We start from the raw sequence: 26,168 nt of genomic DNA, 5'->3' as shown, positions 1-26,168 counted from the left end.
GGAAATTCTCATGGAAATTCATCATAACTGATTGAAAGTGAATTACGCTGCGGTCTTTCACATGCTTTGAGTTGTTTTGCACAATCAGCGTTATTATCATTAACTAAAACCAAAACTAAAACTATATAAAAACGATATGTTTATTGAAATGTGTGCATGTTTACTGAAATATTATAAAATATACTGTATATTCTTAAAAACTTTCAATTATACTTTCAATAATAATTTCAATATATTAGATTGAATATGTTTTATGTCTTGGCTTATTTAAAACTGAAAATAACTACACTAAAACTGAGAAAATTATCAAAACTATATATGCACATATATATATATATATATATATATATATATATATATATATATATATTTTAAAAAACAAAACAAAAACTAATAAAACAACAAAATGCTCAATAAAATTAAACTAAAATTTAAATGAAATCACTAAAATTGAAAACTCCTACATACTAAGGCCCTGTTTACACGAGAACGCCCGCGGGTGAAAACGTAAAAATATTTTATCGGATGTGCCTTTCATTTACACGGCGACGGCGTTTTTGAGGCTTAAACACGCAAAAAAAGTGAAACCACCCTCCAGAGTGGAAATCTTAAAAACGCCCCACCGCCGCGTTCCCGTGCAAACGGTAGAAACGCAAAAGTCTGCTTGACAGTGAAGGTTGTACGCAGACGCGTTGACTTGGTGTTGTTGTAGTATGCACTCCTAGCCGCCTGAAGTACATACTACATTGAATTTCACACACTTTTGTGTCACCATTTGCACGCGGATTTCCCACACAAAACACTCGTCTAAACGCAGAATAAAAAGTAAAGACGCAACACCACTTTTGCGTTTTCCCTTCAGAATCGTTTCCGGGTATACAGCCTAAAAAATCCATATAAATAATAAAGGGGGAACTCGTGCTGCGTCCTCTAGGGGGCGCTATGTGGAACTCAATACTGAAGAGATGAGTGCCCTTCTTTATTTATTTATAAAGCACAATTTAATACACCAACAGATACCCAAAGTGTTGTACAAAGAACTTAAACATAATACTAATGATACATAGAAAACAAAATACAATAATAGTATGCATACAAATAAACACAAATTCAGAGTAAAATATGCTAGGTGATAAGCACCTACTCGATATAAAAAGCCTGGTTGTAAATGAGATTTTAACGGATATTATTGGCGCTATTCTGAAATGGAGTGGTATGAATCTGATATGCCGTATTGGCGGAGTCCTCGTCTCTAAGGTGCACCAGCACTCATAGACCAGAGCTTCTCAAGAACGGACGCCTCAACACGATGACTCTATAGAGAGGAAGCCTAAAAACATTCATACTCAGGCCAGCGTTCAAGGAGCCTAACAACCAGAACTTCTGTTCAGACAGCGCTGAAGAGTAGAGGCCTCAAACAAGAGGCCTAGCAATGCCCTAGCCCAGGGGTGCCCAACCCTGCTCCTGCCAATCAGTTTATCTCCAACCCTAATCAAACACACATGAAGCAACCAATTAAGGTCTTCAGGATCACTTGAATATTAAAGGCAGATGTGTTTGATTAGGGTTGTAGATGAACTGTGCGGGACAGTCGATCGGCAGGAGCAGGGTTGGGCACCCCTGCCCTAGCCCAAGCAATACCGAGCAAGCTCAGAAAGGGCTAAGAACCAAGCTAAAGAACTCAGTCTAACTGGACCACAAACTCCTCAGACTGGATAAACAACAACTCTCATGATGAGAGGCCTAGCAACACTCCACACCAAGGACAGTGCCCGAGGAGGCACCTCGAGGGCCTAACAACCTAGTGTACTACCCTTCTGCCTAGACAAGCTCGAGGCCTCAATAAAGATTACTCTCTCTAGCGGGAGGACATCACTCGCAGTAGCCAAGGAGGCTCACAGAGAGCATAACAGCTTAGCAAACATTAGCCCAGCTCTAAGAGTGGAGGGCTCAGTGCGACAACTGTCTAAATCAAGACGAGACCTTACAACACCCCGCACACAGGAAATCTTGCAAGGAAGCTCAAGAGACCCTGCAACTCTCAGTCGTGATCCTAGCCGAGCTCTGGGAGCAGAGGCCTCAATAAAGATAACTCTCTCTAGCGGGAGGAGGCCTAACATCGCTCGGAGAAGCCAAGGAGGCTCACAGAGAGCCAATGGCTGAGCTCATAGGACCAATATAATACGCCCTACACCTGTCGAGGAAGCTACGTAAGAGTACTATCACACAATAATGGGCATAGCTCAGAAGAGTGGAGAACAACTACCGTAAAACTTCGAATAGTAGCCCGGGCTTTTATTTTCCCAAATCCTCGAACTGCACCGGCTTGTATTTGAGACAGGCGTCTATATGAGACAGGCCTTTATAATTTACTATTGAGATGTTGTTCATCTCTAAAAATGTCTGAATGCACCACCTGAAACTGCGGTCTTCCAACCGTTTACTATCGTGTCAATTGATTTTGATTAATGTGCGAGGGAGAGAGAGCAAGACAGCGCGCGTGTTGTTTGAAGACGTGAGAGTGCGCGTACGCGGCCGCTATTCTACATCACTCACCGATTAAAAAAGGCTTTGGCGGGACAAAAATTTGCTTTGCGGACTATCTAACGGACCTGTTATTTACCCAACCCTGCAGCCACACCAGGCGTGTAAAAGAGACAGGCGTCTATTTGGGACTCGGCTATTATTTGAAGTTTTACGGGATGCACCTGAACGCACAGCGCGTTTATTTTGATTTCCTTCTCTCTCTGCCCTGCTCTACCCCTCAAAGGCCTTCCGGTCTTGTCTATAATATTCATTATACAAAAATATCTGTCTGGTTTATAATAACTCGTTGATCACATTCCTAAAATAAATTATAAATTTAGTTTATTAGTGTCTACCCAGCTAACAAAAATATGCTCTAAGAGCGATTTTCTCGCGTTCCCAATACGTTAATAAACCGTTCTCAGAGCGTTATGAAACAATGTGTGATGCACGATGCACGATGTATGAATAAATAATATTTGTGTGCTAATGTTTTGAGAACTTCATTCTGTTAATGTTGCTGAAAGAACGTTTACCTCGAGAGAGAGCCTTGTGTTCCCTGTTCGCCGGGACGATTCTGGCTCTGGTGTGAATAGGTCCGTCTGTGGATGTCTCTAATAATCTTATATTTTCAGCAGCAGGTGTGTTGAATCGGTCTCTCGGTCGCTTCTACTTGGTTTGTTTTTTGTTCGTTTCTTTGGGTGGGAGATGGAGGGATGGAGAGTGGACAGAGTGATTGAGGGAAGACAGCAGAACACTTAATGAATATTCATAATTCTTCAGATTATTAAAATGAGCACCACATCAAGATTGGTGATGTTTAATTGAGGCATAGCTATAGTTCCTGTCCCTTACCCTACCATACCATCACTCTCTCTCTGTCTCTCTCTCTCTCTCTCTCTCTCCACCCCCCCTCCCCCCTCTCTTTCTGTTGCAATAGTTTTGTCCCCTCTTTCTCTCTATCTCTCTCTCTCCAACCACCCCCCCTTTCTCTCTCTCTCTTTCCGTTGCAATAGTTTTGTCCCCCTCTCTCTTGTCTTTCTCCCTCATGTTTCTCCTCATGTCTAATGAATTTCACTTGACCTTTAAGCTTGAAAAGAAACGGAAGACTCTGCTGTTGAACTGAAATGTCTCTTTTTTTCTCTCTTCTGCACACCTTCTGCCTGTCTCTCTCTTTCTGTCTCTCTCTTTTCTTCATTTATACATCTCTCCCCCTCTCTATTTCAACGCTTGAATAGAAGTGGACCAAAAAGGTAAAGACCATGTTAACGCCGCAGTTTCTCTCTCCTGTCTCTCTTCATCTCCTCATCTTGTCTTCCTCTCTCTCTTTCTGTCTCTCTCCCCCTCTCGCTCTTTCTCTCTCTCTCTTTTCTCCCTGGCCCTTGTGATGTGCTCTAGTTTGATGCAGCTCCTTCATTTTCCTCCTTCTCTTGTTCACACACCTTACAAACACAAGGATGAACTTCCTCTCTCTTTTCTTTCTCTTTCTCTCTCTCTCTCTCTCTCTCTCTCACACACGCACTCACTTGTTTTCTGCTCTCCCCTTTGATTTGCTTGCTGTTTGAAGCTCATTTATCCTCAGATCCAAACAACACGTGTGTCTCTGTTCATCCCTTTGCTTCCCTCAGGACCTGTTGTCGTTTATTTAGCATTTAAAAAGAAAACAACTCCTTCTCTTTTAGTAACTGTGTGCACATGCCGTGTTCCTGAAGTGCTTGACCTGAGTGAGTGGATGTGACGTGAGTGACAGCTGTCCCAGCCAATCCCTGTCCTCTGTGTGAACTAACCCGCATCTCATTGGCTCCAAGGTTCCCGTAGCCCCGCCCCCTCTCTCGTGACTCTACCTCAAATACTCTAACCAAAAGTGGAATGTAGCAAACCAGACAGCAAACAAACAAAGAAACAAATCTATCTATCTATCTATCTATCTATCTATCTATCTATCTATCTATCTATCTATCTATCTATCTATCTATCTATCTATCTATCTATCTATCTATCTATCTGTTTTTATATCTATCTATCTGTTTTTATATCTATCTATCTATCTATCTATCTATCTATCTATCTATCGATCTATCGATCTATCGATCTATCGATCTATCTATCTATCTATCTATCTATCTATGCTGTCACACTCTTGTAATGAAATTGTATTTCCATCTTTTAAGAATTAAATCTCTCTTTCTCACATACACAGGCACTCATGATACAGCAATAGGTAGTGTAAGATGTGTGTTTGTGTGTGTGTGTGTGTGTGTGTGTGTGTGTGTGTATAGAATAGATCTGTTTATAGGATCTGATAGTCTAATACACTTCATCCCCTACTCCTGCTCATCTCTGTTATCGCTCTGTCTCTCTCCATCTCTAGTTTTTGTGTGTCCTGGGACATTAATGCGAGTGTTGGAGCCAAGTTCTGTGCGGGAGGCGGAGCATCAGTCGGGGGCGTGGTGTAAAGACCCTCTGCAAGCGGGCGATAGGCTGTACGTGATGCCCTGGACGCCCTATCGCACAGATATGCTGTATGAATATGCTTCCTGGGACGACTACATCCAAAACAGGGTCACCACCACCTATAAGTGAGTGTACGCCATAGACGGTTCAAAAATAAGTCGCCCCGTCACGAAGGACAACATTAGCGATATAGACCAAAACCACTTTTAGCACCGGACTGTAAACGTGTGTTTTTCTGCTGTACAGTTGGGCATTTTAACATGTGTGTCTATGGGAGAGAGTCTCTTCTGCAGCGCCTCTAGTGGCCAGTGGAGGAGTTTAAGGCGCTCAGTGTTGATTCGAGAGAGGCCGGGAGGTTGTCGCTTGGTTTACGCAATTAAATTTGGTTTTGAAGGCTTTGTGAATGCGACCACATAATGAATGCTACTGCATTAACATGCACCAGTGGTACATTTTTCTAAATGTCATGATCCGTTGTTAACAAACAAGTCTTCATTATGTCAATGAGCTCATTGTTTCCGTCCTTAATTATTACATTGTTTAAATCAATAGATTTTTAGCTAACTGTGATTTTGTATATGTATATTTCTGAAATACATAACTTAGACACAGTCTCCTCTGATAACAGATCTCTGTAATGAACTGTAATGTGGACTCGTGCATTTTTTTGTAAAGCTGCTTTGAAATGATGTGTGTTGTGAAAAGCGCGTTACGAGTAAATGTGAGTTGAATACTGTAATGTTTCTGTGAAATCGACAGGTTGCCGAGTCGAGTGGACGGCACCGGTTTTGTCGTGTATGACGGAGCTGTGTTCTACAATAAAGAACGCACACGCAACATTGTGAAATACGACCTGCGAACTCGCATCAAGAGTGGCGAAGCCATTATCGCAAACGCCAACTATCACGACACGTCGCCGTACCGCTGGGGCGGGAAGTCCGACATCGACCTCGCCGTGGATGAACACGGGCTCTGGGTCATATACGCCACTGAAGCCAACAGCGGACGCCTGGTTGTTAGCCAGGTAAACTTCCTGTTTACGTCTTCTCTGCACTGTTCTGATTGGTTATTAGTGGTGCTTGCCAAATCACTATTTTTACTCGTCAAGTTTGGCACACTACTCCTCCTGCACCGTTTGCATAGACCCATGAATGAGGCGTCAAATCGTGCGGATTATTGAGAAGAGGTGTGCTGTGACTTTTTTTAAGTGATTGGATGTACGGTATTTGCACAGTGGACGAAAAAGTCCCATATAATTAATATTGCAGAATTTTCTAAACTGCCGTTTTCACACATGCAGGGCCTGAGTACCCCCCCCTCTCTCTCTCTCTCTCTCTCTCACTCATTTGACTCATCTTATCAAGCAGCCAATAAGTAATAACCTAAAATCTTCTTAACCTCACCCCAGCAACCAGTTACAGCACCCTAGCAACCATCCCATAGACTTCCATTGAAAAATAGATGAGAACATCAGAGCATCATAGAGATACACAAGTTTGGCTGTTTTGCTTTAGGCAGACATCCAGTCTATTGGTTAAACCCTGCTAACTGTCTAACCACACCCAAACAACCATATAGAGCACCCTAGCAACCCAAACCCAAAGTGGGATATCTTTAAATCTGAATGTTATAGAGGCATTGGGATTGGTTATATCATTCGTACTGTCAAGAAGTCTTTGAAGTAACATCATTGGCAGCTGCCAAGCCACTCCCTAGCAACCAAACAGAGTACTCTAGCAACCATTTAGCAAGAACTATATCTCTACATCGGAACATCGTACAGAGATGGGGGTTGGCTCTTTTGACTCATGCTAGCAAACAGGACTTTTTAGAACTAACTAAGTGTTAAGAAGTCTATAAAAACCACCTGCAAAAACCGCCTAACAACACCCTAGCAACCGAGTGCCGAGTTTTGCCACCTCAAGCACCACTCACATTTTCTTCAGGAAATGTACATTCTAATTCTTTCCATAATCCGATTGGCTCGTGTCTCAGGTGAACCCGTACACGCTGCGTTTCGAGGGGACGTGGCAGACGAGCTTCGAGAAGCGCATGGCGTCCGACGCGTTTGTGGCGTGTGGCATCTTGTACGCGGTTCGATCCGTGTACCAGGACGATGACAGCGAGGTGGGCGGAGACCTGATCCTGTACGCCTACGACACGCGGCGAAACCGCGAGGAGCCGGTGAGAATCCCGTTCCCAAACCCGTACCAGCACATCTCGTCCATCAGCTACAACCCCAGAGACAACCAGCTGTACGTCTGGAACAACTACATCGTCCTTCGCTACCCGCTGGAGTTCAACCCGCCGCAGCCCACCACAGGTAACCTCACAATCTCAAACCATACACCAAAAAATGTGGAAATATACTGCAAAATATAATGCGATATACAGAGTTGCAGTGTGACATTAATGACTCCATTTGTTTGCTGTTTGTAACCTCACTGCACTGGTGTTTTACTCCTCTCTCAGATCCTCTCTCGACCCCTCTTCTCTCCACCACTCCGCCGAACTCGCTCTCCACCACGGTGTCTCTGAGCTTCACCTCCACCTCCACCCCGACCGTGACCTTTCACCCGGTGGGAGCCATCAACAGGGCTCCGGCAGGGCGTCCCATCACAGCTACAGTCCCGGTGACCGTCAGGCCCCCCCGCCGCCCGCAGGGGCCGCGCACACCCGTGTGTGAGAGTCGCGTGACGCGCGGGGTCCAGTGGCCCCCGACCCACCGAGGGGAGACCGTGGAGAGACCCTGTCCCAAAGGATCCCTCGGTCAGTACATGCTTGTGTTACAACTAGGGCTGTCAACGTTGCGATGCATATTTTTACAGTTTAACACGTTAAATATATTTAAAGGGGCGGTGTAAAACAAGATGTAAAATAAGTGTTTGATGTCCCCAGTGTGTGTATGTGAAGTTTTAGCTCAAAATACCCCACAGATCATTTTATATCATGTTAAAATTGTCCCTTTTTAAGGGTGAGCAAAAACGCGTTGTTTGTGTCTGTCCCTTTAAATGCAAATGAGCTGCTGCTCCCGGCACAAAGGGCGGAGCTTCAAGAGTTGGTGTGTCTTTGTGTGTTAGCTTACCGCTTCCCATTATGGACTGACCCCCTTTGTTGCGTGTTTATGTGAAACAGAATCGATTTCGCTTTCGCACTTGAGCGGAAAGTAACGCACACAATTAAATGTCGAGTATCCTCGTAACGTAAGAGCAGTCTAAACCCTCTGGTGCTCTTCATGTGCCGGTCAAAAATTACAGATTTTTTATTATATTTTTATATTTCAATTAAAGGAATGTACTGTTTTAGTTTGATTGTGTTTTTTATTTAATATTTAGTATTTTTAGTGGATTGTATGGTACAAAATGATATTTACGCTGTGTTTATAATCCATTTATTCACTTTTTGAGCATAGACCTGAAAATGTAATTCCCAACTTTAACCGTTGTAAATCTTCAATGCTTTAAATACTGACTGTAGTTGGATATTTTTTCAAAGACGAGACTTGACAAATTATTGCTGAAGTGAAAAAAAGTTTAAAAAGGTGAACTTAAAAAGTTTTTCTAACTAAAAATGATCAAAAATACTATTTTCAGTTTTTATATGAAATCTATATTTTGAAAAATATGTTTTACTCTAAAACTGCAAGAAAATCAAAGTAAATAAATCTAAATAAGTTCCAAATTTGAGCTTGATATCTCAGTAGATGAGTAGCTGCAGTACCGAACGCTTCCACTAGAGGAAACTCTCATTCACTTCCACTGCGCTCGTTTCTGACCGCGAGCAGCTCAAGTGGATCACAGCAAGAGCCAAAACCTTTACCAAAGTAAAAAAAAGGTCAATATTTCGATTAAAAAAGCCTATTTTAAAGCGTATTTTGCATTATTATTAGAGGCAAGTGGTGTTTTGAGTTGATGCAGATCACACGCACTACATCAAGGCACTTGAAGGTCATATGCTAATGTTAGCTTTAAAGCTACACTCTCCTGCAGAGTGATGTGATGAACTTCATTTAAAACTAAATGCTGTTTTCAAATCGTACTATGATTATTTTGCATGCAGATTTAATTGAGGGACTACTAAACTTCTATTTGACACACAGCAGGACCATTAACGGGACATGATGATGACAATAAAAGTGATTAAAAACGTTTCCCTCATATTTTAATCTGGAAACAAATAAGTGTGTGTCCTTGTGTTGACTTCTACACTCTGAATGAACCCTTGCTGGGAAATGACAAACGTTTTCCACTGATGTGTGTTTCAGGTCTTACCGGCTCTTCTAAGGTTTAGCTCTTTTGTTTGGGATGTTTCGTTTATTAGCGCGTGGGTGATGACTAGGGTTGGGTATCGTTTGAATTTGAATGATTCTGATTCCGATTCCTTGTTTCGATTCCGGTTCCTAGCGATTCTCGATTCTGATTCTTTTAAGAGGCGGGGTCAAAAAAGTTAAGCTAACCTTGCTAACCAACGGCCTTTCTGAAGGAAATACTCCTTTTGTCACAAATTTTGCATTTTGCCGAGATTTCGTTATTTTTAGAAAAGTGAAGCCACACTTTGGACCGCCGACGTAAGCTACTCATGTTCGACTCGCGCGGTTATGCCAACACTTCCGGTAGACGCTTCTTCGTTGGTGTTGTTCAGCGGTTTCTTTTTCCGCTCGGCGGACTGTGAATATCGAAACTAGGAATCGAAATTTTAACTTTTGAACGATTCCGGGAAAAACGAAAAGTTAGTCCCGGTTCCAATCGATACTCGATTCTCGATACCCAACCCTAGTGATGACCTCACTGCAGTCGCTCCGTTTATGATTATTTCTGTTTTGTTCTTCTCTTCAGGAATCGCCTCGTATCAGTGTATGTCTGATGAAGTGGTGTGGAGCCCCAGAGGCCCCGATCTCAGCAACTGCACATCACCCTGGGTCAGCCAGGTCGCTCAGAAGGTCAGTCAGAGGTCAGAGGTCAAGGCGATGGACAGATAGATAGACAGATATCTGATGTCTCTCTCTCTTATCTCTGTAGATTAAGAGTGGGGAGAACGCAGCCCATATCGCTGCTGTACTTGTCAATCACACACGGGGGCGTGTCTATGCTGGTGATGTCACTTCCTCTGTGCGTCTGATGGAGCAGCTGTTGGACATCCTGGACTCTCAGTTACAGGCGCTACGACCGGGGAACAAGGAGTCGGCCACACGCAACTACAACAAGGTGCTCACACACTCACACACACGCACACACACACGCACACACACTATCAGAGCAACACAGTTTTGTTGTGTTTTTCAGCTTCAGAAGAGAGAACGGACCTGCCGAGCGTTTATTCAGGTAATTATACAGCAGACACGTTACTCAAACATGTGTGTGTGTGCAGGCGGTGGATGACCTGTGTGTGTGTGTGTGTGTGCAGGCGGTGGTGCAGACGGTGGATAACCTGCTGCGTCTGGAGGCGCTGGAGTCGTGGCAGGACATGAACGCCACAGAACAGTCTCACACCGCCACCATGATGCTCGACGTCGTGGAGAAGGGGGCATTTCTGCTGGCCAACAACTTGTACGGCGGACACTTCAGCGACCGCGCGCCCAACATCGGTAGCAGAGCGTCTCACACACACACACAAATACACACACAGTTGATCAAAATACAATAATAATGCTGAAATATTATTAGAATTCTCTGTGAGGAAAGTGTCATTGATCAGCATCATTACTCTGTGTGTGTGTGTGTGTGTGTGTTTCAGATCTGGAGGTGTATGTGCTGAACACAGAGATGGAGCTGAAGGATCTGTCGTTCCCGAACTCGTATGACAGTGACAGCATCATCCACGTGTCCTCGTCCACCATCAAACAGTACAGCCGCAACGGTCAGTCTCTGATCTCAGCGTCGTCATGGCAACAGTCACCATGCGCGCGTGTGTGTGTGATGATGAGGGTTATTTTGAGAAATGTGTGGGATCAGCACCAATGCTACATTCTTCTAAATGTCATGATCATTTGTTAACGAACAAGTATTCATTACTAATGAGCTCGTTGTTTCTGCCTTCAATTAGCACACTGTTTAAGTGAATGTATTTTTCGCTAACTGTGATTTTGTATATTTCTGAAATACATAACTTAGACACAGCCTCCTCTGATAACAGATCTCTGTAAAGTGTAACGTGGACCCGACTTGTGTGTTGTGAAAAGCGCATTACGAGTAAATGTGAGTTGAATCAGTCGTATTGAGCGCATCTAAGCACGAGACTGTGTGTGTGTGTGTGTGTGTGTCCATCAGGTCAGGTGAAGGTGGTCTTCACGCTCTATAAGAACCTGGGGGCGTTTCTCTCGACTCTGAACGCCACGGTGAAGACGGTTGGCGAGCCGAAGCCGGGAGGACACAGTCTGGCCGTCAACTCACACATCATCTCCGCATCCATGAACAAAGAGTCGAGTCGCGTGTTCCTGACCGAACCGGTCGAGTTCACACTGCGACACCTGCAGGTACACACACACACACATCATCTCCACATCACCCTAGGGATTACAATGAAAAACATTTTCAGAACCTAATCTGTACGTTTGTGTGTGTGTGTGTGTGTGTGTGTGTCAGCTGGAGAACCACTTCAGTCCCAACTGCTCGTTCTGGAATTACTCTGAGCGCTCGATGACGGGCCAGTGGTCATCTCAGGGCTGCAGACGAACACACAGCAACAACACACACACCACCTGCGCCTGCTCGCATCTCACCAACTTCGCTGTGCTCATGAACCACCAGCAGCCCGCCGTGAGTCTCACACACACACACACGCCTGTTTTCTCATCAGTAATGTAGGGCATTGTGTGCCGTCTGCTCTGCCCTCTACTGAGCTTTTGTTTTCTGAGCTGGTTGTTCTTAGTTTTAATTTTATCGTATGTATTATTCATCAGACCACATCAGACTAAACCAACCATACCCGACCTTTTTAGACCACATCAGACTAAACCAGACCACCTCAGACCACCTTAGACAACATAAGACTAAACCAGACCATTTTAGACCACCTCAGACTAAACCAGAACATGTCAGACTACATCAGACTAAACCAGACAACCTCAGACCACCTTAGACCACATCAGACTAAACTAGAACACCTCAGAACACATCAGACTAAACCAGACCATATCAGACCACCTTAGACCACATCAGACTAAACTGTATCAGACTAAACCAACCACATCAGACTAAACTGTATCAGATTAAACCAGACCATATTAGACCACCTTAGATGACATCAGACTAAACTGTATCAGATTAAACCAGACCATATTAGACCACCTTAGACCACGTCAGACTAAACTGTATCAGATTAAACCAGACCATATTAGACCACCTTAGATGACATCAGACTAAACTGTATCAGATTAAACCAGACCATATCAGACCACCTTAGACCACATCAGACTAAACCAGAACACCTCAGACTACCTTAGATCACATCAGACTAAACCAGAGCATATCAGACCATATCAGACTAAACCAGACCACATCAGACTAAACCAGACCATGTCAGACTACATCAGATTAAACCAAACCACCTCAGACCACCTTAGATCACATCAGACTAAACCAGAACGTATCAGGCTAAACGGTATAAGACTTTATTTTGTTGTTTCTGTTGATATTATCATTCATTCATTTGTATATATTTTCACATTTTTGTTTATATGTGTCGCTCTCGCTCTGCTGTTCTCCCAGTATCCCGGAGGCGTTCAGGGCCTGATCCTCTTCGTCATCACATGGGTGGGGATGGTGATCTCTCTGGTGTGTCTGGCTCTCTGCATCTCCACCTTCTGCTGCCTCAGGGGTCTTCAGAGCGACCGCACCACCATCCACAAGAACCTCTGCCTCACGCTCTTCATCTCACAGCTGCTCTTCCTCATCGGCATGGACAAGACACACTACACCGTGAGTTCACCTTCTCAGAACACATCAGACTAAACCAAAACACATCAGACTACATCAGACCATATCAGACTAAACCAGACCACATTATACAAAATCTGACCACCTGAGACCACATCAGACTAAACTGTGTCAGATATCAGACAATATCAGACCACGTCAGACTAAACCAGACCACATTAGATAAAATCAGACCACTTCAGAGCAAATTAGACCACACCAGCTTACATTCAACTATTCAAATCCACACCAGATTGCATTGTAACAAACCAGACTAAACTGAATCAGACAAAACCAGACCACATTACACAAAATTGGATCATACAAGACTACATTAGACAAAATCAGACCATATCAGACTACATTAGTCTAAATAGTATCAGACTGAACCAGACCACTTTGACAATATCAGACCACGATGGACAAAACCAGACCACATTAGACAGTAAAACCAAATCTGAGCAAACTAGACTAAATTTTACCATATCAGACCAAATTAAACTGTACAAGGTAAACCAGAACACCTCAATGCAAACCAGATTCTACCAGAACACCTATGAGCAAACCAGACCACATTAGACAAAATCGGACCATATCAGACCAGATTAGACTAAATCAGTACAGTCTAAATCAGACCTCATCAGTCCAAACAGGACTGTATCAGACTAAACCAGACCTCATCAGACTAAAGTAGACCTCGTCAGACTAAACCAGACCTCATCAGACTAAACCAGACCTCATGAGACTAAACCAGACCTCATCAGACTAAACCAGACCCCATTAGAGCAAACAGGACAGTATCAGACTAAACTAGACCTCTTCAGACTAAACCAGACCTCATTAGTGCAAACAGGACTGTATCAGACTAAACCAGACCTCTTCAGACTAAACCAGACCTCATCAGACTAAACCAGACCTCTTCAGACTAAACCAGACCCCATTAGTGCAAACAGGACTGTATCAGACTAAACCAGACCTCATCAGACTAAACCCGACCTCATCAGACTAACCCAGACCTCATCAGCTCACGCATCAGGTGTGTGTGTGTGTAGGTTGTGTGCCCGGTCCTGGCGGGCCTGCTGCACTTCTTCCTGCTGTCGGTGTTCTGCTGGCTCTGCATGGAGACGGTTCAGCTGTATGTGCTGATGGTGGAGGTGTTCGAGAGCGAGACGTCTCGGCGCAAGTACTACTACCTCTCCGCGTACGGCTTCCCCTCGCTAGTGGTGGCCATTTCCACCGCCATCGACTACAGGAGCTACGGAGGACCCAAAGCGTGAGTGTGTTTCCCTCAGCACGTGCTGATGACATCCGTGTGTGTGTGTGTGTAATAAATGTTCTGTGTGTTTGTAGCTGCTGGTTGAGGGTGGATAACTACTTCATCTGGACGTTTATCGGCCCCGCCTCCCTCGTTATCCTGGTGAGACTCGTTTTAATGCACTGGCTCTGAAATGAGTATCTTCGGCTCTGCTAATACCTGGTCTGACCTTTGACCTCTTGTGTTTAGCTGAACCTGGTGGTGCTGGTCATCACTGTGCACCGGATGCTGCGTCACTCCACCGTACTGAAACCGGACTCCAGCCGCTTCGACAACATCAAGTAAGAGTCACGTGTCCCTGCTGTTAAAGTGATCACACACACTTAAATGGAGAGTAGTGAGGCAGGCTCAGATGTTGATGTGGTGTCCCGAACCCGGACCTCGTGAAGGACAGTGGAGCGAAAGCGTCGTGCGACCTGTCACACATGAACATAAAATGCTTGAATGGTTTAAACTCATATTGAAATGCTCACAAAGGAATCAATAAGAGGAATCGAAATGAACTCAAACAGGCCCCGTCCCTTTATTATGCGCATTAATTATTTAAATGAGGAATATTGTGACGTGTTCGTTAGCAGATGAAACCTTATTGAGAAGTGTTGCCATGTTTTTGTAGTATATTTATTTTTATGTACTGATAGCAACTTTGGGTGGACGGCATCATGAAAGCGTTAGTAACGGTGTGTGTGTGTGTGTGTGCAGGTGCTGGACGGTCAGTTCTGTGACGCTGCTGTTATTGGTGTCTCTGACGTGGATCTTCGGCCTCTTGTTCATCAATGACAACAGTGTAGTGATGGCGTATCTCTTCACCTCCTTCAACGCTCTACACGGCATGTTCATCTTCCTCCTGCACTGCGCCCTGCAGAAGAAGGTGTGTGTGTGTGTGTGTGTGTGTGTTTGGCCTCCTAACCTGGTTTCTCACACAGGGTTGTGTGTTTAACAGGTGCAGAAAGAGTACGGCAAATGCTTGCGTCAATCACCCTGCTGTGGCCACGCCTCCTCCACCGGTTCCCATGGTTCCCTCAAGAGCTCCGCCCACCGAGGCAACAATCGTTACTACGGCGGCAGCCAATCACGACACGCGCCTGCTCAAAGACAGGTATGTGTGTGTGTCTGTGAGATGTTACACTGTCTGAAATATCAGGAGTTTACTCACCATGTGGCTTAATTCTCACCGGTGTGTGTGTGTGTGTGTGTGTGTGTGTTCAGAGTCGTATCAGGAGGATGTGGAATGACACTGTTCGACGGCAGACAGAATCGTCCTTCATGGCAGCTGAGATCAACAACACACCCACACTCACCCGAGGTGAAATACACACACACACTGTAGACATCCAAACACACACGCTCTTATCCAAAGTCGTGCTTTTGTTGAAATTTAAATGTTAATGGAAAAATACATTTAATACTTAGAAAATTATTTAAAAACGAATGAATTTGTTTAAAAAAAATCTAAATGTTATAATAATAACAAATAGTAAAATATTAGTATTAGAAAACTGAGTAAATATTTTAACTGTACATTATAAAGATAAAAATGTATTAAAAAAGATATATATATATATATATATATATATATATATGTACATATATATGAATGAGAAAGATATATATTTTATGTATTTAAAAACAAAAATTGTTACGCCTATGTATAGATTTGAAAATATATTTTAAAATTATTAATAACAAATAAGAAATACTTGAATAGAATCTTTACAATTACATTTAATAATATTTGGAAAATGTAAAAAAAAATATTAGTAATAAAAATGTATATAAAAAATATGAATAAAAACTGCTCTCTTTGTTGAACTCCATTGTTATTTAGTCTCTTTTACATGGAAAAATATATATCTTTTTTTAAATTAAAAATATTAAATAATTTTTAGTAATAACAAATAAAAAATATTAGTAATAAAAACGTATAATATAAATAAGAATAAAAACGGCACCCTCTGTTGAGCTCCATTAGTCTTTTACACATTTTTTTCTCGGCACAAGCAAGATTTTTAATATTTTTCTCCTGAAACTCACACACAAACGGCACAGCTGAACTCTCTGTAAGGACCATGTTGTTTCTCCACAGGCACTATGGGTAATCACCTCCTAGCCAATCCTATGCTTCAGACCCGCTCTGGCTCCTCCCCTTACAACACCTTATTGGCTGAAACGTTCAACCCGCCCTCACCTGCAGTTTTCAACGCCACTGGTCAGTGTGTGTGTGATTAAAAACATGTTGTGTGTTTTCTCTAAATGTGTGTATCTGTATTCACTTGTTTCTCCTTTCTTCCTGTCTTACTCTTTTTATGAACCGATCTACAGGCACGTTCAGAAACTCAAGTATGAGACACGCGTTCTCTCTCTGTCTGTGTGTGTTTCTGTCATTTCCACGCTTCTCCTTCATCTTCACCTCACTAATATATAATGCACTCACATCAAGCACGCCAGAAATCATTTACAAACACTAGTCCCTCATTTACGTCACACTCAGACATCAGATTTCCCAGTGTTTTAGATGTCTGTTCCTACAGTGACGCTGTATTAGCATGAATAACAGAGCGAACGTAAAGTTAAGCAGAACTGTGGGACTGAGAAATACCTCCGTTTAATAATGTCTAACCGCTGACTTGCAATGACGTGAAGATGAGAAAATAATTACACAGCTTTCCTTATTTCTCAGTGTTAGCACACGGTCGAGAGACATAAAAGAGTAGGTGTTATTGGGGAAATTTTGCTATGTGCATGAGAGAACCAGCATTGTATGCATCTCTGTATTTACGCATTCATGGGCCTGAAACCGCTCACTCATTCACTATCAATTACATATCAATGCAGTATTCACTAAATGGGGTCACATCCTGAAAAAACTACCGTAACCCTCATCCTTCCCTTGAGGAAATTCATTTTTGAATTTGTTTTTTAAGAAATTGAGTGTTCAACAGAACTGGACTTTTGTCGCACTTGAACCACGAATACACACAAAACAAATCCGTCCCTTGCGCGTCAAATTGACCCCTTTAGGAATTAATGGAATGCCTTCAGTGCACATAGAAAAACCTAAAAATGCTAAAACTTGACCAAAAAAATATTTTATAATGTCTACATGTGTATTTCAATTTATACTGTAAAGAAACTGACTACCATATAGAGCTACAAGACCATCTAGAGTCGTGAAATATCACGTTATATTGTTTATTTTCCACAAGAGGTCGCCAAAGATATTTTGATCTGAATTAAAGGGTTTATGCTTGAAATCGTGAGTTATTTTGAATCTAAGTTGAAGGAATGTAATGCTTAAATTACTAAATTATTATTTGTTCGGGTAAAGGTAAATAAAATTAAAAAAGCTCCAAAAAAAGGAAGGATAATTTTAGGGCTTTTGGTCATTTTGACCCGTGAGGGAAAGATTTGTTACAGAACGCAAGGGAAGGAAGAATGTTCAAACTAAAAAAAATAATGTTGACGTTTAATTAATAAAATCGTGTTGCGTAATGAAGCATTTCTCTCTCTGTCCTGTAGAGGGCACCCTTTCTCGCAGCCGCGAGTCATGTGGTCTGGAGGGAGTCCGACTGAACGGGAACTACAACAACAGCTACTCGCTGCACGGAGGGAGCTCGGATCTTCTAGGGGGTGTTCCCGTGGGGTCAGGGGGCGTGTCTGGAGAAGTCAGCCCTGCCCTTTTGACACCCAGAGGGGCGGAGCCTTCAACCGGTTTGAGGCGGAATCTTTCGGACGCGGCGGCGTTGGAGAAGATGATAATATCCGAGCTGGTGCAGAGTAACCTGCGCCCTTCCACCGATCGATACGGCAATGGAACGACTTCGGCAATGTCGAATTACGCCACGTCGACAGGTCACCGGGAGCCTCCGCAACGGCCCTTACCCCGCCCACCTCCGCCACCCCCGCAGGATGAAGACGAGCTGCTGTACAAAGCCCTGGAAAAGCCACGCCTCCCGGATAAACCCCGCCTCCCTGATAAACCCCGCCTCCCGGATAAGCCCCGCCTCCTTGAGCACGCCCAGTCAGTGTTCTACCAAAGCGAGGAGGACTCGGAGAGCTTCTCAGCGGAGATCACAGACGACGTGGGTGGGGCCGGACCTGACTCCGCCTCCCTGTACGCACGGGACCGCGATTCGTCCTATCCCGACAGCAGTCCGGAGGCGATGGGGGCGGAGCCTCATCCCACACTCCCGCCGGACGAGCTGTACTTCAGCGCGGGACGTCAAGCGCACATCTCCGCCTTCTACCAGCCTCCGCCTCGAAGGACCAACGACGAGCCTCGACTGGGACTCCAGCCCTCGCAGGGGGACGGCGACGGACAAATGCAACTGGTGACCAGTCTGTGACTAGGGCGCTGGTGACCAGGACACGCAGATCTGGAGGAGGACAATGAGGGGGGATGACTTCGACATCATCATCATCATCACGAATCCCAAGGAAACCTCATGTCCGGCTCGTACCTCACTCCAAAACTCCTAAGAAAGACTTCCGTTGTGAAATATGATCCAGATATGTTTTCGTTGAGATTCCTGAATCAGTATGAAGCTGCTTGCAGAAAACGGTAAACAATTATGAATTGTCCTCAAATCCTTGGACAAGCCTTGGAAAGATCCCTGTTTAGATGGTGATGATGATGATGATGAAGATGATTGGCTTCCTCCTCCACGTCTCTGTTTCCTGGTCGCCCGCACACCCACCCTGCCCATCTCACTGCCATTCAAGCACATCAGTCTGTCCTTTCTAAGAAGTGGTCTTCTTATCGGGTAGTTTTTCCTCCATTCCTGCATCCTCCATCTCCTCCCTGCTGAGAAACCCAGTTTAAACCAGTCTGAGGTGGTTATCCAGTCTCCCGTCCTGGGCTGCGTTTACCAAAGCCACCTATGTGGCTAAGTTCCGTCGTTATCAATAAAGTTCAATGGTAATTGCGATTATATTTGGGCAGCGATGCTTTTTGGGAAACGCACCCGTAGCCGAGCTGGTTTGTGTGCTGGTTTTGGGTGGAAGACCATCTGAAAACCAGCTCAGACTGGATTAAGCTGGTTTCTCAGCAGGATCTCTTTCGTTCAGGGTGGTGTGGTGTATGAGTGTCAGACCTTTATCAGAATGTGATAACACTTACACCAGAGACCGCAGCTCTTATACATGCCAAAAAAAATCACATACTTACACTCTTGGGGAGCGGCTAGAGTCGGGGGTCACGCTCTCAACGACGTAGAGGTCAAAGGTTACGAGTCACGTCAACCAGACTATTGTTTCTCAGCAGCGTGGCGGACAAAAGAACTCAAACGAACTGCCAACCAATCGTCCGCTTCGGTGTTGACCCGACCAAACACTTTGTCGGGGTTCGAGGACGTTGATTCAAAGCTCCGCCCCCTTTCCTGTGATTAAGTAGGTTGATCAAGGATTTGATGATGTTCAACCGAGCGACGGGTGCTCGCAAAACTTCCTGTAAATACGAACTGAGAGACGCGACGTCTCTGGACATGCTTCTCTTTCACTTATGAGTTTATGGTTGAAAAAAGTCTTAAAGAATATGTAGATGATCTGATGACACTGTCTCCTCTTTCGGTCTTTTCTCACTCTGTCTCTTTCGGTCTTTCTCGCTCTCTGAGAGTGTTTCATGTAAAAAAGATAAGAAATGTTTTTTAACCAAAATAAAATGGACAAAAGCAAACAGAGGCTGTACACTTCAACAAACCTGCCTAAATAACCTAATGGTCAATAACGTTCAGCTGGTGGTCAAGGTTCAGCTGGTGAACAGGTAAATCGTTCAGCGGGAGGTCAAGGTTCAGCTGGTGAACAGGTAAATCGTTCAGCAGGAGGTCAAGGTTTAGCTGGTGAACTGGTAAATCGTTCAGCGGGAGGTCAAGGTTCAGTTGGTGAACAGGTAAATCGTTAAGCAGGAGGTCAAGGTTTAGCTGGTGAACAGGTAAATCGTTCAGCAGGAGGTCAAGGTTCAGCTGGTGAACGGGTAGATGTCAACAAGCACTTTTCTCCTTTTTGGATTCATTCAGATGCAGCTGCACGTGTGATTTTTAGCATCCTGAGAGTATTAAATCTAATTTTTGCAGTACGTCTAATGCGTAAACCTTTTGGAAAATGTGCCAACCATCTTATCGAATTTATGAGAATTGTTTATAATATTTTTTATCAACTAATAATCTTTAAGTTCTCTCAGTTGTTTTCCACCAAAATAGAAGCTCTGATGTTTGGAAATTGAGACAGCCGTAAATTTTAGTATACTATTGTAATTCTACTGTAATAATGCTGTTTATTTTACAGCACAACAGCATTATTATAATAGTAATATTTCTCTATTGATTTAAATTTATAAAATAAGTAATTGGATCAAATATTTATTTATTATTAAATATGTCGCATTGAATTTTTTGTTTTTTAACGCTGAGGCCGACGTCACCTCTCCCCGAAGGATCCACAACGAGACGTGTTTAGAGCTTGATTAAATAAATGCTTCGTTTAGGGAGGATGACTTAAGCTATGAAACTGAGAAAATGAAACATTTTGATTATTTTAGCACAAATTATGAGCTTATTTGCCATTTTTTAATAATTCTTGACAAAATTAAAATATATATATATATAAAAAAAAAATTTTGGGTGGACCTGATGACCCATATCACTGTGCCTGATATATATCAGTGAGGATGGTGGGAATCTTGGTTTACATCTGTAAACACTTCAAAAGAAAGAAGTGAGTCAAATATGTTATTACATCAAACCACGTTATATGACTCAAATAAAAGTAGCTCATTGGGATATTATTTTTAACTTGATGAAACATTTGATAAGGGTTATTCATAAACCCTGGGAGGATTCAATAACACATCATCCCTATGCAACAGACAAACTGGAGCTGATCTAAACATACAGCATGACTAAATATCTTCTTTTAACCCAGTATGACCTAAATATAGGGAAAGAAGAAAATACATTTTCACCTCTCAGATGATGTTGTTAAAAAATGATGTTTTAGTAAGTTTTAAGGAAATGTAATATTGCAACGCTGGGCCTATTGGGGAGCAGAATTTCAGCATTTGCACTCACAGAGCCACAAGGGCTCATTTGAAGTGTGGATTGCTTACATCGCACCATAACAGGAAATATCATGAGTAATAATTATTATTAATAATAATAGATATTTTTATGAATTAGAATTAATTACAAGTAAACATAAAATCTTAAATTCAAAACAGATTGAACTGTCAAAGAAACAGGGTCCAGTGTTCACTTGCCATGGCAGTGGGGGGATTTCCCTACTACCTGAGCGTACTATTTGCATTTACATGATCTAGCCGAGGAATAAGAGTCTTATCTAGACAAACCATCCGTGATTTTATTAAAAGAAAATTAAAATGTATGTACTTTAACCACAAATGCTGGTCTTGCACTAGCTGTGATGAAACACACTACGTAATCAGAAAGATCACGTGTTCCAGTTAAGAAAGGTAAAAAACCCGTCTCATGTTCAAAATTGTTCAACATCGTTGTTTTATCTTTTATTTATTTATTTTTACAAAAAAATGTTAATGTCGTTTAACTTAGTCTTTGCACGCAAGGGGGTAATCCATCGACCGGAAGTTGAAGCCAGTCGGGTGCCGCCATCTTATAGCAGAACTTCACTTGAGTTAGCAAATCGAACAAAAGTGATAGTTAGCCTATTATTTTAAAAAGACCCATGAAGCCCCTGCTGGTAGAAGTCATAACTACATCACCTCTGTTTAATTGATTTTCCGGGCGACAAATCAGAAATCCATTAAAACAGTTGTTTTAAAGTTCAAAAGCTTAAGAAGTCGATCATCCAGGCGGCTATAGCGTGAAATTTCCCTTTAATAATTTAAGGACAAATTGTACAACAAATTGTAAACGAATCCAGGGTTGCAGTGGTCGCCTCACTGATGGGGTTCATGAGTAGGCCGACAAGTATTAACTTATTAAGTCATAAACAATGTATAGCCTAAATGAAACACTTCCTGATATAAATTTAATATTTTAGTTCTTTAAATGCACGTCATGAATGTAGTGGTAAACTCTTAAGTTTAGTTGTTAATTAATGATAAACATGATTGAATCTAAGCTCAGTCCCGTTTTTAAAACTTTATTAATGCCTTTCTAATGTTCTATATATGAATACAATTAAAATATAATAATAAAAAAACATGCACGTCATGATGTGACCATTAACCGACATCAGAGAACCCTGAACATGCGCGTTAGTTATTCAACTCTTTATGTATAATTTAATGCGATTATTCGATATTATTTCAAAATCTCAGGGCCATATCGCCTCTGAGGAGAGTATGAGTGTAAGCGCGCCACAGCTCCAGTAGAGGTCGCTCGTCAGTGAGAGAGAGAGAGTGAGCTGAGACACTCCAACAGTCATCATGTGAGCGCGGGAAACAAACACCACGTTTCTCCAATAATACGGACACAAAAAGATGATCGTGTAAAGTTACTAATCTGAAACTACAGTGAAGGAATCCTCTCCTCTGCAGGTCAGGGCTCGTGACACATATGTTTCTCGCTGTTGTTTCTGTGTAAAACGCCCAATCAAGCACTAACACTAAAGTGTGTGTGGTGGGGGGATGGGGATTTTACAATTTCAGTTTAATTCTTGTGGTTTTAGTCCGATCTTGATTCAATTTGGATATATATTTATAGGCTGCAGTAGATGTTAATATTTCTCAAGAAAGAAAATCTCCTCCCCTAATGCTGTAAACATAACTACAGAGAGCCCTGTCAGCTGGTATTATTAAAGGTTAAAAATAACAGCTCAAATTAAATATAGGCCTAATGCGTTTTTTATCACAACAACTTTATAATATTTTAATGGTAAAAATATGTAATATATTAGTTCATATATTTAGCAAAATACTAATTTATACTAATACTAAATATTATAAAATACTAATCTTCTAGCTAACTTGTGTGCTATGGTCATTAAATGGCTTTCCTGAGGTAAATGTAATGTTATGAGACATTGTAGTCTACTCCAGCTGTTATAGGCCTTCTGGAACGCGGAGTAGGGATACAGAACTTCCGGTCAACAGTATTTCTCGATAAGGATTTAGATTATCAGCCCTAATACGCCTTATTCACGGCAGCGCCATCTTTGATTTTTAATGAGAATGAAAGCGAGGCTGTGAGGGATAGACTTGCATCTCTTCAATGGGCTGTATTGTTATTTAATGTGTTTTCGGATTGTTCTGCTCATAAAACACTGGAAAAATATCTTTCTAAGAAATGTCAGTTGACAAAAAACTCCCGACAATGTACGCTGTGGAAAATTGTAAGTAATCTAGCCGCTTTATTCAGCTTTTTACAGCGGATGCCATTGAAACATGAGTCTATCCCTCACAGCCTCACTTTCATACCTGTCATGGCGCTGCTCTGAATAAGGTCTATGTCTAAACCATTCGAGGTAGACTGACCACGTACTTTGAGGTTGTGAAACGAAGGTTTTTGCTCCTGTTGAAGCAATAAGTTCGTATGAAATCAACCTTGTTTAAAGAAAAACATGTTTTATCCACGATCTTATGGGAAAAAAAAAAAACACTACACTACCCGCAATCCTAAGCATTGCAGCAAGGTCTGCTGATTGGTCCAACTCGCTGTTACCATAGAAACGTTTACCGTACTGGCGAATTACCCGCGGCTGTTGTTGTAGTGTATTTGGTCCAGCGTTATTAATCGGACTCCAAACAACTAAACATAGATTCCTTTCATTTTAAGGAATCAGGATTAATATCCTAGGTATATAATTTAGTTCTCAGGACTACTACCCAGTTTTATTTTACATTTCATTACATTATTCAGTCTCTGTAGTATATTTCTGAATACTTGTTATGAATTGGAAGACTCAGTAGGATCCATTTGCAGCTTTTAATGAAGGAACGTCAAAACAGGCAAGGGTCAGGCAACAGCAAAACAGGGTGATCAGAGAACAAAAAAGACAGAGAGTAGTTCAGGACATTGTGGATATTGTATCCCAAAATGTGGGAAGATATTCCTCTTGACTTGAGAACTGGACCTTATCTGAGCCACAAAATCTGTGCAAATTAAATATGAAGTCATCTCAGCCTTAATAAGCCGCCTGTTAACAAGCAGAATCACTGAAGGAAAGAAGAGAACACAAAAAGAGACGAGCAGAAACACCACTGAAGAAGAAGTCAGTTGTAGTTTTTGTTTTTTCTCGTCTCTTTTTCCATTCTCTTCTTTCCTAGATAATGTGTGTTTCCTTCCAAATGCTGCAAGCCCTGCTGACTCAGTGCTCAGAAATGAGGAAAGCATCCCAGTCACACTGGCAACTCCTTGTTCTGTTTTTCTTTTGTTCTTAAACTTTAGTTTTACAGCTCCTCCTGTGATGACTGATCAACACACACACACCCACACACACTGCAGAATCCTGAACATAATTAACTGTGAGTAATGTGAGGAAAGATTGTAACAATTAAAATTAGTGACCTGAATAATTAATGTTAAGTCAGGCTATGTTTACACGGGAACGATTCTGAAGAGAAAACGCAAAAGTGGTGTTGCGTCATCACTTTTTATTCTGCGTTTAGACGAGCGTTTTGTGTGGGAAATCCGCGTGCAAATGGTGACGCAAGAGTGTGTGAAATTCAATGTAGTATGTACTTCAGGCGGCAAGGAGTGCATACTACAACAACACCAAGTCCACACACCTGCGTACAACCTTCACTGTCGAGCAGACTTTTGCGTTTCTACCGTTTACACGGGAACGCGGCGGTGGGGCGTTTTTAAGATTTCCACTCTGGAGGATGGTTTCACTTTTTTGCATTTTTTAACCCTCAAAAACGCCGTCGCCGTGTAAAGGCACATCCGATAAAATATTTCTACGTTTTCACCCGCGAGCGTTCTCGTGTAAACAGGGCCTAAGTAAGTTTATTTCTAAAGCACGTTTCACAGATAAAATCACAAAGTGCTGTACATGAGAAAGGTAAAAACAAAACCTTAAACAATATAAAAAAGTATAAAATCAAAGTGACACTAGTTAAAACCCATCAACCAAAAGCTTTCTTAAATAAACAAGTCTTCAGATCTTTTTTAAAAGAGTCAACAGAGTCAGACTTTTTAAACTTTGATTCTTAGATGACCACATTTGCTTCTTCCAATCCTGAATATTTGCTGCTTGCTTCTGTATTTGACAGTTTCTTAAAAAAAACTAATAATGTGTTGCAAATCACATCTAAACATGTGTCAGAGATTCAGAGTCAGAATGGGGAAGTTATCAATGTGACTGACCGTTAATTATTACTGGTGTCAGAAATTGATGATTACTTGCAACAGAATCTGTCTGTCTGTCTGTCTGTCTGTCTGTCTGTCTATCTATCTATCTATCTGTCTATCTGTTTGTCTGTCTGTCTGTCTATCTATCTGTATGTCTGTCTGTCTGTCTGTCTAACTATCTGTCTGTCTGTCTGTCCATCTATTTATCTGTTTCATGAAATCATGACTCTTTTTCTTTCTCATCTCTCAACACGGATGTGTTTCGACGTACATTACACAGATACAAGTTCTGTTACGCTTGTGATATTTGAGGGTCAATTTAACCAGCATATTTTAACATTCAAATTAATCTATAGGCCATAAAATAATACAATGTTGGTTCTTAAATACCCATGTGAAGATAAAAAGGAGCATTTACCCACTTATTTCAATACTGAACAACATTTTGGTCAGTCCACAGATGGTAAAAATCATCTGTTATTTATTTTTTCAAGATTTTCTCAATGTTATTTTTCCTAAAATTTTGTGATTCTCACTCTCATTTAAGGTCATGAACATAGAAGTTTCATCCGCTGATGTGTGGTGAAATGTGCGTAAAGAAATTGTATACGATCTTCCTGTTCAATTTGACCCATATAGACAGCTGTTCAAACTCAAAGGCAACTGCACCGACACAAATAAAATAAAATAAAA

General features: G+C 42.1%; 1 protein-coding gene across 7 annotated transcripts in view; it reads left to right on the top strand.

The window, feature by feature from the left end:
* The window catches only part of adgrl1b (adhesion G protein-coupled receptor L1b), a 36,367-nt gene extending 16,481 nt beyond the window's left edge, over positions 1 to 19,886 (top strand). The window contains exons 5-26 of one of the 7 annotated variants that reach the window (XM_039683874.2): positions 3,765 to 3,779; positions 4,898 to 5,105; positions 5,740 to 6,004; positions 6,976 to 7,303; positions 7,453 to 7,749; positions 9,816 to 9,919; positions 9,999 to 10,184; positions 10,263 to 10,301; positions 10,384 to 10,564; positions 10,714 to 10,836; positions 11,247 to 11,452; positions 11,562 to 11,735; positions 12,687 to 12,896; positions 13,946 to 14,166; positions 14,244 to 14,310; positions 14,398 to 14,489; positions 14,911 to 15,079; positions 15,152 to 15,307; positions 15,418 to 15,514; positions 16,295 to 16,417; positions 16,531 to 16,548; positions 17,728 to 19,886. In XM_039683874.2, the coding sequence (XP_039539808.2) occupies positions 3,765 to 3,779; positions 4,898 to 5,105; positions 5,740 to 6,004; positions 6,976 to 7,303; positions 7,453 to 7,749; positions 9,816 to 9,919; positions 9,999 to 10,184; positions 10,263 to 10,301; positions 10,384 to 10,564; positions 10,714 to 10,836; positions 11,247 to 11,452; positions 11,562 to 11,735; positions 12,687 to 12,896; positions 13,946 to 14,166; positions 14,244 to 14,310; positions 14,398 to 14,489; positions 14,911 to 15,079; positions 15,152 to 15,307; positions 15,418 to 15,514; positions 16,295 to 16,417; positions 16,531 to 16,548; positions 17,728 to 18,554 (4,106 nt within the window). In that variant the 3' untranslated portion in view covers positions 18,555 to 19,886. Of the gene's footprint in view, positions 1 to 3,764; positions 3,780 to 4,897; positions 5,106 to 5,739; positions 6,005 to 6,975; positions 7,304 to 7,452; positions 7,750 to 9,815; positions 9,920 to 9,998; positions 10,302 to 10,383; positions 10,565 to 10,713; positions 10,837 to 11,246; positions 11,453 to 11,561; positions 11,736 to 12,686; positions 12,897 to 13,945; positions 14,167 to 14,243; positions 14,311 to 14,397; positions 14,490 to 14,910; positions 15,080 to 15,151; positions 15,308 to 15,417; positions 15,515 to 16,294; positions 16,418 to 16,530; positions 16,549 to 17,727 lie in introns of all 7 variants that reach the window. The other 6 variants (XM_089132672.1, XM_039683882.2, XM_039683891.2 and 3 more) reach the window with 6 other exon arrangements.
* Positions 19,887 to 26,168: the final 6,282 nt, after the last annotated feature.

This window comes from Pimephales promelas, chromosome 6 (assembly GCF_988280905.1).
Source record: "Pimephales promelas chromosome 6, fPimPro1.hap1.1, whole genome shotgun sequence".
NCBI lineage: Eukaryota > Metazoa > Chordata > Actinopteri > Cypriniformes > Leuciscidae > Pimephales > Pimephales promelas.
Note: the sequence above shows the minus strand (reverse complement) of the source record. Positions and strands in the feature narration are given on the sequence as shown.